The sequence below is a fragment of the Hibiscus syriacus genome, unplaced genomic scaffold (genome assembly GCF_006381635.1).
Source record: "Hibiscus syriacus cultivar Baekdansim isolate YM2019G1 unplaced genomic scaffold, ASM638163v2 tig00020837_pilon, whole genome shotgun sequence".
Lineage (NCBI taxonomy): Eukaryota > Viridiplantae > Streptophyta > Magnoliopsida > Malvales > Malvaceae > Hibiscus > Hibiscus syriacus.
The window spans coordinates 3,171-14,731 of NW_024062500.1; the positions used below are offsets into that span (position 1 = coordinate 3,171).

General features: G+C 39.8%; 1 protein-coding gene, 1 long non-coding RNA gene and 1 pseudogene across 4 annotated transcripts; all 3 read right to left on the reverse strand.

Moving 5' to 3' along the window:
* Positions 1 to 664: 664 nt before the first annotated feature.
* On the reverse strand, positions 665 to 1,930 carry LOC120209909. Of its 3 annotated transcripts, XR_005524456.1 has the most exons (5): positions 1,835 to 1,930; positions 1,602 to 1,667; positions 1,270 to 1,434; positions 846 to 882; positions 665 to 766 (listed from the first exon to the last, which is right to left on the reverse strand). It is a non-coding gene; the product is annotated as an uncharacterized LOC120209909 (long non-coding RNA). The 3 variants fall into 3 exon arrangements; XR_005524454.1 differs by lacking the exon at positions 1,602 to 1,667; XR_005524455.1 differs by lacking the exons at positions 665 to 766; positions 1,602 to 1,667 and having other exon boundaries at positions 845 to 882.
* A 984-nt stretch (positions 1,931 to 2,914) lies between these two features.
* LOC120209908 lies at positions 2,915 to 9,127 on the reverse strand (annotated as a pseudogene).
* On the reverse strand, positions 9,088 to 11,561 carry LOC120209912 (protein NRT1/ PTR FAMILY 6.4-like). Its single transcript, XM_039208794.1, has 5 exons — positions 11,368 to 11,561; positions 11,140 to 11,260; positions 10,840 to 11,057; positions 10,225 to 10,772; positions 9,088 to 10,125 (listed from the first exon to the last, which is right to left on the reverse strand). Exons 1-5 carry the CDS (start codon positions 11,368 to 11,370, stop codon positions 9,228 to 9,230), a joined length of 1,788 nt encoding a protein of 595 aa, XP_039064725.1. The 5' UTR covers positions 11,371 to 11,561; the 3' UTR covers positions 9,088 to 9,227.

The window sequence follows — 11,561 nt, forward strand, 5'->3', positions numbered from 1 at the left end:
GAAAGGTTTCTTATGAACTGAGATTCATGCTTCTACTCGATGAACCTCTAAGGCCCTAGGGACCCTAAATTATTCTACAAACTGGTATACGTATGATTCAATAAGGAAATTATGGCTTTTCATTTATCTACATGTCATGTAGCATCATCTAGTAGTTCTGTATTACTGAGCTTTCCGAAGCTCACTCTATTACTCAACATTGCAGGTTAAAAGAATTATACCAGTGCAGCTATCGACATCAGTAAGGTAGTTCTTCCGGCGTTGCTTGCAGAGAATGATACATGTGATTAGGGGGCATGTGAATTGTATTTTGTTTTATATTTAAGTTTGAAAAACCTATTTTATTTCTGAATAATAATAAATCATTATATTTATTTACATGTTTTAAGAAAAGTTTAAATTTTCTGCTATTTTTACAGTGTGACGCTCTGGTGGCCCTAATGTGACACTCCGGTGACCCTAATGTGACACTCCAAAGCGGATCGGGCTATCCGCATCGATCTGAAGGGTTACAAATCCTTGTGTTGTAAACACCTTTTGTTTACTATAATTTAAAAAGAAAAATAACATGCACTGAAGATCTTTCTTCAGCTTTAGGAATTAACACGAAAAAGGTGCACTTGTATTTAAGTGTAGTTCAAGGAAATTGCAAGACTCACTCGTCTTTGTACTGTTGAATTTCACCCTCAGGAAACTCCCTAGATGGGAAAAGATCAACAACAGGAATAGATGGAGGGTCAGTCTGCTTCAGTGGCTCCTCTTTTTCCTGAAATAATAATGTCAAACTCTCAACTGATCATCTCCAATAAGAACATGAACTAACCAAATTAGAAGCAGGTCCTCACTTGCTTTTATTTTTCTTCTTTTTCTTCTTTGCAACTTCTGCTAGATAACAATTTGAAGAATGCATAAAAGTATACATGTTAGAAAGAAAAGGTGCAGCTGTATTTTATAGAAAAAATCAAGTTATTGAAAATACCACTAAAATATGAATCCTTTAAGAGAAGCATTATCATCATCTTATTGGAACAGCATATCTTAAAGCAAAACCAAATGGGTTGGGAATTGAAACTTGGAAAGAAACAGGAGAAATAATCACAATTTAGGGAAAAACAGTTATTGACGTTTGTTGCTAACTTATAAGGATTTCAAAACATTGAAGTACCATCATAGCATTTACGGAAGTTGCAGAACGCATGAATGGTCATCACAAGCAGCAGCATATATAAAATACAAAAGTCAAAGAATTATTCAACAGAAAATGATCACCTGCGCCTCCATCTTCATCTTTTTGAATAGACGAAGAGTTAGCAGATGAGTCATCTTTGCCATTTGATATCTCTAATTTCTCAATGCCATTCGAAGTCTCCAACTCCTCATTGTCTCCCGCAAGAACATCATTATTCACTATCTCAGTAGCCATCGCTAAAGACCCTGTTTGCACAGAACTCATTACACAGAATCCACATGATTCAAGTCTTCAAGTAATAAAAGAATCAACCAAGTTTTGAATTTGAGGATTCAACAACAACCAAACGCTCACAGATAAAAAAATTCCGTGTATATATCTTTATTCACAGGCAGAAGCTAAAACAAGCAACCTTTGCCACCTCACCAGGATATTTCCCCAAAACTAGCTACAATGAAGCTAAGACAATCGAAACCACCTAGTATTCGGATATCGAATCCATAATGGAATTAAAAGAAAACCAATATTCGTATCCCACAGAATTGATAGAGAAGCGGAAAAGGTAACAATAAAATCATTTGTTCAAATAGCTTACCCAAAAGATCAGGAATACGCACAAAAGATGATAGAAAGCGAGATGATTACCGCGTTATTTCGATCGGAAAAGCAAAGCTCCGTGATTAATCCCGTTTCTTTCTAGAGAGAGCGCGCGCGCTAGAAGTGGAAGAAGAAGAAAAAACCCTCTCCTGTTCAGAGGCGGACAAGAGAGAAGCTAAATAAATACCAAACTTGCATGCAAAGTCTTTGGATATTTTCCTTGTGAGTTGGGTCATGCTAAGAATAATAAAAGAAGCCCATTTTATTACTTATTTCTGGGCCTTCACTTAATTTCAATCATTACATGGAATTGTCAAAAATAAATTAGTGAAAAATTATATCTTTTATATTTATAGATAATTGCAACAATACCACTTTATATTATTTTTTAGTTATATCTCTATTTTTATTTAATAAATTAATATTTTTATAAATATATTTAGAGATAATTGCAATAATATCACTCCATATATCATTCTAAACCCGATTTAAATGAAGATTGTATATTTTTTAGATCGAATCAGATTAAGTGAACATCCCGATCTAATTTATCCCATGTCATTCCCTAAGTAGGTTGGGTTGGTCAAGTTCAAACAATGAAGAAACTAAAATTTTATTTCAAATGATTAAATTAAATTAACATTTTGAATTAATAAAAATATGAGAAAATATTATATTACAATCAAAATTTATTACTCTTTTAACATTTGAATTAAACACCATTTACTCGTTCAATACTTTCGAGTTACTCAGATTTTTTTTGTACTCTAATTTCAAAGCTTCGCCTTGATTAATTTAAACCGACTCAGGTCGTACACCTAGTTTTAGTGGTGAATCTCCCAGCGTAAATTTTCTAAATACGCAAGGACTTGAATTTGAAACATCGCTTAATAGATATCAAACTGATTATCACTTGATCCAACTTGTTTGTGGGTTACTCGAATTTCACTCCATAATAATGCTATCTAATTTTTTCCCCTAACAAATTCCAAATAACTTGGATATATCATATGTATTCTATCATTCTAACTCTAATAAAATGGAAGAATTCTGCATCAAAAAAATGGAAGAATTTGTTTAAGAAGAAGACTCGAATGGCTTCTAGTTTTTGCTCCCCATTTTTATCTATCATTCAAATACAGCTAGATGGAGCAAATCTCGACTGCTATTTAAAAGATCAAATTCCCACAAATGATTTTGCTGTAGAATATTTCCGATCACCATTGATCTAGGCCAAGGCGTGGAGGTGAACCCAAAGCACTTTTCCCCTTCCACCGCATCGAGCACGTAACTCTTCACCGGCGGCATCAACTTAGCTCCACCGGCGAAATGGATCTCCAGTTTCGGCATCATCGACTCCTTGTACCCGGTATCATCGAAACAAATATTCGGGTCATGCCCCTCCGAGCTTTGAGACACTTTCTTGAATTTGCTAAGGGGAGCTAGAAGGCGGCGACGACTCGGTCGAACACGGGTTTCACGAGATGAGTTAAACTGAAACCCGAGTCGACGATAACGCCGCCCGCCGCTCCCAACATCCCATACATTCGACGGGATATGGAGCAATACCGTTGATGGAGATTCCGGAGACGTTTACGGCATAAAATGGATTCACCATCCCCAGGATCAAGTCCGTGTACTGCATTTTCGGCGTCGTGGGATCATTGATTTCGCCGAAAACGAGGAAGTTGACGAGGTTGTTGGGGCTCAGATGATTGACCAAGCAATAGGAGAATTTGTACCAGAATTTCTTAGCTGCTTCCACTGCAAATGAATGCCATTCGATCCCTAACCCCATTATGTTAGGAAAATAACCGAGTACAAGTAATTTCCTTATAACCAGATTAGTGAGAATGCGAAATAAAAGCGGAAAAATAATACCCGAAAATTGATAACGGAGTTCAGCCAATTGTGCTTACGTCTCCGGGCTGCTGCAGATCTTTTACTAAGAGAGAAAATTTACAGGTGTTTACAAAACACTCACTACTCACAAGAAAGCTCTCTAGTATAGGAAGAAAGAAATGTTTTGGGATGATTTTGAAGCTAAATGGGCAAGGGTATTTATAGTAAACTTAGGGACTAATCTTTGAAAATACCCTAAAGTGCAATGACTAAAGTGAATTTACCCATTCCTATTTTCAACAACATCTACCAAAATTTTACCAAACTTTGAAAAACATTTTTCAAAGAAACATTTACCAAACTTTGAAAAAACATTTTCCAAAGTTGGTTGCCAATCTTTGAACTTTTAACAATCTCCCACTTGAAGACTGATTTTAATATGTCTTCACACCTCGATCAATGCAGCAGCATGTCTGGTCTTGTTATTCTAGCATGCCAACTGAAGCTGAACACAACTTCAGTTTGTCCGTAGTCACCGTCTTTGTCAACATGTCTGCCGGATTTTGAGCTCCACTAATCTTTTCATGTTTCAAAATCCCATCTTCCAGAAGAGACCAGATAAAATGATATCTCAATTGTATGTGCTTTGTCCTGGAATGAAAAGACGGATTCTTTGCTAGATGGATAGCACTTTGACTGTTGCAATACAAGATATTGTTTTCTGTTTCTTGCCTAACTCTTCCAAGAAACTTTGGAGCCAAACCATCTCCTTGATGGCTTCCGTAACAGCGACATATTCTGCTTCAATTGTGGAGAGAGCAACTATCTTCTGTAGTTGAGAAACCCAACTCACTGCAGTTCCTCCTAGAGTATAGACATACCCTGTAGTGCTCCTTCTGATGTCGATATTTCCGGCTAAGTCAGCATCTACATAGCCTGTCAGTATCATATCTCCACCTTTGAAACAAAGTGCTTTGTTTGTGGTACCCCGAAGATATCTGAGGATCCATTTGACTGCTTCCCAGTGTACCTTGCCCGGATTATTCATGTACCTGCTAACAGCTCCCACTGCATGAGCAATATCTGGTCTGGTACAAACCATGGCATACATCAGACTTCCAATTGCTGAGGCATACGGCACCTTCACCATGTGTGCACGTTCTTCCTCCGTCTTTGGTGATTGGTCTTTGGAGAGTCTGAAATGAACACCTAAAGGTGTACTTACTGGTTTAGCATCTTGCATGTTGAACCTGGAGAGTACTTTGTTGATGTACTCAGCCTGCGATAACATCAAAGTCCCCGACTTTGTGTCTCTTGATCCTCATCCCAAGAATCTGCTTTGCAGCGCCCAGATCCTTCATAGCAAACTACTTCGACAATTTTTGCTTCAAGTTTATGATCTCTTGCATGTTTGAGCCTGCAACGAGCATGTCATCAACGTACAACAATAAAATAATGAAACTATTGTCGAACCTCTTGATGTAGCAACAATGATCTGCTTGGCATCTGGTAAACCACTGCTACTCATGAAACTATCGAACTTCTTGTACCACTGTCTAGGAGCTTGTTTTAAACCATACAAGCTCTTCTTCAACCTGCATACCAGGTTTTTCTTGCCTGCCTCTATGAAGCCTTCTGGCTGCCTCATATAGATCTCTTCCTCCAAATCACCATGAAGGAAAGCTGTCTTTACATCTAACTGCTCGAGATGTAAATTCTCCGCAGCTACAATTTTCAACACCAGTCTGATTGTAGACAGTTTTACGACTGGAGAGAAAATTTCATTATAGTCAATACCTTCTTTTTGTTGAAAACCTTTGACAACCAATCTTGCTTTGTAGCGTTTTCTCCCATCATGTTCTTCTTTGATCCTGTAAATCCACTTATTATGGAGCGCTTTCTTGCCTAGTGGTAATTCAGCTAATTCCCACGTCTGATTTGACATAAGCGAGTCCATCTCATCTTTCATGGAAGACTCCCACTTGACTGAATCCTCCACCTGCATTGCTTCATCATAGCACTCTGGTTCACCATTGTCAGTCAGCAACAAATAGTGCAAAGAAGGCGAATACCGTTGGGTTGGTTTAGGAATTCTGGAGGAGCGTCTCAGTTCTGGTGTGTGTGGTTCTTCTTGAACTGCTTCAGGATTGATCTGAACATCATTTCCAGAAATATCCTCGAACTCAGCAAATTCCTTTGTTTCAGCTTCGGTATTACTTGATTCTGCGGTTGACCTATCTTTGTACATCACATTTTCATTGAAAATGACTCTGCTTCTGATGATCTTTCGATTTCGTAGTCCCAAACCGGTAACCGAACCCATCACCACCGTAACCAACAAAGACGCATTTGTTGGACTTGGCATCAAGTTTACTTCTTTCAGCAGAGTTCATGTGTACATAAGAAATACAACCAAACACTCTTAAGTGTGAAAGGTTTATTTCTTTCTTGCTCCAAGCTTCCTCTGGTATTCCGCCATCCAAAGGAACTGAGGGCCCACGGTTGATCAGGTAAGCTGCAGTGTTGATAGCTTCAGCCCATAGAAATTTGGGCAATCCGGCATGTATCCTCATGCTTCTGGCACGTTCATTCAGAGTTCTGTTCATGCGCTCTGCTACGCCATTCTGCTGGGTGTTATGGGAAATGTTGTCTCCATCTTGATCCCATTGTTTGCGCAGAAATCTCTGAAACTACTGTCTCTGTACTCTCCTCCATTGTCAGACCTCAACCGCTTGACTTTCAAACCAGTCTCATTTTCCACCATGGCCTTCCATTTTCTGAAGGTATCAAAGACTTCTGATTTCTTCTTCAGAAAATAAACCCACACCTTCCTTGTTGAATCATCGATGAAGGTGACATAATATAGTGAGCCTGCAAGAGATGGAACAGGGGATGGTCCCCATACATCAGTATGAACCAATTCTAACCTTTCTGCCTTGGGAGTCTTGCCAATCTTTGTAAAACTGACTTTCTTTTGTTTTCCAAAGATGCAATCCTCGCATAGTCCGACATCTACATTCTTTAGATCCGGCATCTTCCCTTTTGATAGAAGTATCTTCATTCCTTTCTCGCTCATATGGCCGAGCCTTTGGTGCCATAGGAATCAGCATCTGCTACTGCAATGATATTCTCTAAATTGGAGGTTACATAGAGAGTACCGGTCTTCTTACAACGAGCAATGACTAGTGCTCCTTTGGTAATCTTCTATTCACAGCCTGAAAAAGTTGTACTATCCTTCTCCATCAAGCTGTCCAACAGAAATCAGATTTCTTTTGAGGCCAGGAATATGTCTCACTCCTGTCAGCTTCCAGGTGGTCTGGTTTGGCAGCTTTAGTCGGATGTCTCCTTTTCCGACGATCTTCAAGGTTTCATCATCAGCTAGATGAACCTTCCCAAAATCACCACTGACATAGTTCTCCATGATTTCTCGGCATTGGGTGGAGTGAAAAGATGCCCCTGAATCCAAGATCCATGATTCAATCGGACTGTTGACGCTTAAAATCATGGCATCACCTGTCTCCTCCGTCATGTTGGCAGATTCCTGTGCGGTATTTTTCTTCGGTGCTCGGCAATCTCTTTTGAAGTGACCCTTCTTGCCGCAATTATAACAGGTAAAATCTTTATTTCCTGTTCTTGATTTGCCCCTTATGGATTTTGATCTGCCACGATTTGAATTTCTTTATGAAGTTCTCCCTCTAGACTCCGTGTGCAAGGCTAAGGAGGTTGATGCTTCACCCGATTCTCTTCGTCGAATTTCTTCACTCAATACCAGATCCCGAACATCGTCGAATTTTAATTTGCTGTTTCCCGACGAACTGCTGACTGCTGTAACAGTAGCATTCCAACTGTCTGGTAGAGATGATAAGAGAATTAAAGCTCGAACTTCATCATCGAACTCAATTTCCACTGAACTCAACTGGGTTGTGATTGTGTTGAGTTCATTTAGGTGTTGTGCCACCGATGCCCCTTCCGCCATCCGCAAATTGAATAATCGCCTCATCCAATGAACTTTGTTTGAGGCCGATGGCTTCTCGTACATACTGGAGATAGCCGCCATAAGACCCGCCGTGGTCTTTTCCTTTGCTATGTTAAAAGCAACATTGCGGGATAACGTCAGTCGGATAACTCCGAGGGCTTGTCTGTCGAGAAGAGCCCAATCTTCATCCTTCATGCCCTCTGGTTGCTTTCCTGAGAGAGGTTGATATAGATTTTTCTGGTACAAAAAATCTTCAATCTGCATCTTCCAAAAGCCAAAGTCCGCACCATCGAACTTTTCAATTTTCACCTTCCTTTCTTCTGCAGCCATCGCTCCCACTCGAATCTGGCTTCGTTTGGATCGTTTATGATAATTCTTGCGAATCACTGTGTATTAGAACACCACCGTCGACAAACTCGTATCGCCGACCGAATTTCACTATTCACGAAATTCACTATTCATGTGAATAGTAATGAATAGTAAACTCGCATAAAATTTGACAAAATTCACAACCAAAAGCTCTGATTACCAGTTGTTAGGAAAATAAACCGAGTACAAGTAATTTCCCTATAACCAGATTAGTGAGAATGCGAAATAAAAGCGGAAAAATAATACCCGAAAATTGATAACGGAGTTCAGCCAATTGTGCTTACGTCTCCGGGCTGCTGCAGATCTTTTACTAAGAGAAAAATTTACAGGTGTTTACAAAACACTCACTACTCACAAGAAAGCTCTCTAGTATAGGAAGAAAGAAATGTTTTGGGATGATTTTGAAGCTAAATGGGTAAGGGTATTTATAGTAGAAACTTAGGGACTAATCTTTGAAAATACCCTAAAGTGCAATGACTAAAGTGAATTTACCCATTCCTATTTTCAACAAACATCTACCAAAATTTTACCAAACTTTGAAAAACATTTTTCAAAGAAACATTTACCAAACTTTAAAAAAACATTTTCCAAAGTTGGTTGCCAAACTTTGAACTTTTAACACATTACACCATCGATGACGTGGAACTCTCCTTGTATTATCTCAATACACCCGATGATCACTTTCGGCACTTTAACTTTCCGGCCATTTCTGAGGCGTACTATAGCCGTATCGTTGCAGAAGAATCCGTGCACTGCCGTGCCTTCCGAGTACGTAGAACACTAGTAGGAAGGGTTGAGTAAAGCTGACTCCGCTAGAAATATTCAAAAAAAAATTATTTGAATTAACTCGACTAAATTTTTTTAAAATTTGAGTTAAGTTATAAAATAAAATTTAAATAACTCAAATTTTTTAATAATTAGTAAATTAATTTTAAGTTTAATTTAAATATCTCCACTTTGCATAAAATTAGAATCAAATAGCACCATAAAATTATAAATATTTATAATGGGGTAAACTACGTGTTTTAGTCATAAGTTGTGTAATTGCTTTGATAAATAAGTTCGTCTTTATCAAGCAAGATAAGGAACATCTCCATATAATGCAGCACAGCCAGAAGAAAGAATAATTGAATAATCACCTTACAGTTACACATGACAAACATACTAGTCTCTTGCTTTTAGCAAGCTCAAATAACAACAATAACTATATATTGTCTAACCATTCATACAATCCCTCTTTAAGAGACGCATACACTATGGCTCTACATCTCCCACTGCCTGAATACTTGCTTTCTTCTCCGTATCTTCGATCATTTCGTCGTTCAAGCTCTTAGGTTCCTTCTCGCCGGATTCGGGCTCAACAGGTAGCTGCATTTTGTACTGGTGTCTTGATGCAAATACTAGAAAAACCAAAAAATTTAACAACCCCAACACTGCAAGTAACCAATAGAAGTTGTTTAGCTTTCCTTTGTTCAGATTGTTCCTAAGCCAGGTCCTTCTGGTTACATGATCGACGATCGACACCAGCAAACTGCTCACGAAGAACCCCATCGAAATGGTGCTCAGGAAAAGCCCCGTGCTCATGGATTTCATCCGGTCTGGCGCATCTCGAATGAAGAACTCGAGCTGTCCGACATAGGCAAATGCTTCTCCGGCACCGACGAGGAAGAACTGAACAAGTAGCCAAAAGGCACTTATTTTGACTCCTTTGTTAACAGCAACTTCCCTTCTTTGTTTCTCAACAATTGCAGCCCCCACCATGGCAGCTGTTGACAAAACTAGTCCAGTTCCAATCCTCTGCAGGCTTGTGATTCCTTGGTGATTGTGAGTGATTTTTCGAGCCAAGGGAACGAAAAGTTTTTCGTTTAGGGAAGTGAAGAGGAGGATGCTGATGATGAGAAAAGCAGAGAAAGAACCAGCCGGGATCACGAAAGAACCGACCGTTCGGTGCATGATGGTGGCTTGCTCGACTGTGAAGGTAGTCATCTGGGAGTAGATTGTCCAGAAGAGTATACATGTGGACCAAATTGGGAGTAGTTTTATGACCATTTTAACCTCCTCAACTTGTGTCACGGTTGAGACAATCCATGAGTTGTTTTTCTGCATGTTGGGGGCACAATTGTCCTCTAGGATTGCAGCCTTGTCAAGACACCTAGTCGTTCAACACAAGCACATTGAAATGAAATCTGGCTACTCACAAGCATGAAAGAGCACATAATTTGCCATGAAAACTATGTCCAACAAGACTTACTTGAATCTTCGCGTGTACGGAACCTTTCGGTTTTCGTAATCATTCAAAAGGCTAGGATGGGAAGGATAAGGCTGATTTCTCTTCTTCAAGGCCAATAACAGAACCCTCCATATGACAGTTAAAGGGCTCCCCTGAGGCTTTTTGAACCTGTACCACGGTGTTCCACAAAGCAAAACCGCCACCGCAATCACCATCGTGCCGGCCGAGATTCCGTATCCCCACCCTCTTCCTACATTGTCTTGTATATACACTAGCACAATCACGGCAAACAGAGACCCAATGCTGATTCCGAAATAGAACCTGTTGAAGAAAAAAATCATGGCCTTCTCCTCCTTGGGATCTGTCACATCAAACTGATCGAAGCCGAAACCGGAGACATTAGACTTTATTCCCCCACCGCCGAGTGCTGTCGTGTATAGTGCCACATACAGCAAAACAAGTTGCCGGCCGCTTGCCTCGATGCACTCATGATGCTGCCTTCTGTAGTCATCACAGTAAGGAGGCCTCATGCTGGGAATTGTTGTAGCCAGCGTTAATAAAATCACTCCCTGAAAAAGAACCATATGTCAAGATACCAACTTTGTTATTTCTTGTTTATCTGTAAGAGAAACTCACCAGAGCAGTTATGGAAGCCGAGAGAGCGACGGTCAAGTACCGGCCAAGTTTCGCATCGGCTAAGAATCCTCCGAGGAGACCGAGCAGATTGAGAGTTCCCATGAAGTTGGTAACAATAGTTGCTGATTTTGCAGCTGAGATATGCAAATCTCCTACTAGGTATGTCACCAAGTTCATTGATATACCCATCACGCATATCCTCTCGGAGAGCTCAGATCCTGCACCAAAATTAGCAAAAAAAGAATATGGTATCAAAGTAAACCACGCTTTTAAACTTCAAAATCCGCATCCTCGACTCACCTAAGATGAGCCCTGCACCAAGCCATCCACCGGTTTTCGACTTGTCCACCAGATTTCCCCGGAAATCAACCACAGCTCCATCGTTTGCACCATCTTTCTCACCATGGCTTTCAACCAAAACCTGTGAGCATGCATCCGACAGAAATCAAGGTAACAAAGAAACTATTCATGACAAGATAAAATTTATTCAAACATGCTATTGAAAACTTCATGGAATGCATACTGTACCATGATTGGAACTTCAAGAAGGAAGAAAAGAGAGTGAGAGAAGGAAATGGTGGTGTTTAGGTCCAAATATATTATGATTGGGGGTGGGGAATGCTTGATATAATAAGGGCCTGTGTACCCTCTGTAGATGTAATTTCTGAGTTTACCCCAACTTGTGGTGTAGAGTTGGTTAGCATGAGCTTTTAAATTTTGGT

Excerpts from the sequence above, each read along its gene's own strand:
- LOC120209912 (XM_039208794.1), bottom strand. Across the intron at positions 10,773-10,839 it reads CGGCTTCCATAACTGCTCTG|GGAGTGATTTTATTAACGCT; the intron begins GTGAGTTTCTCT and ends GTTCTTTTTCAG. Across the intron at positions 10,126-10,224 it reads CCGTACACGCGAAGATTCAA|GTGTCTTGACAAGGCTGCAA; the intron begins GTAAGTCTTGTT and ends TTGAACGACTAG.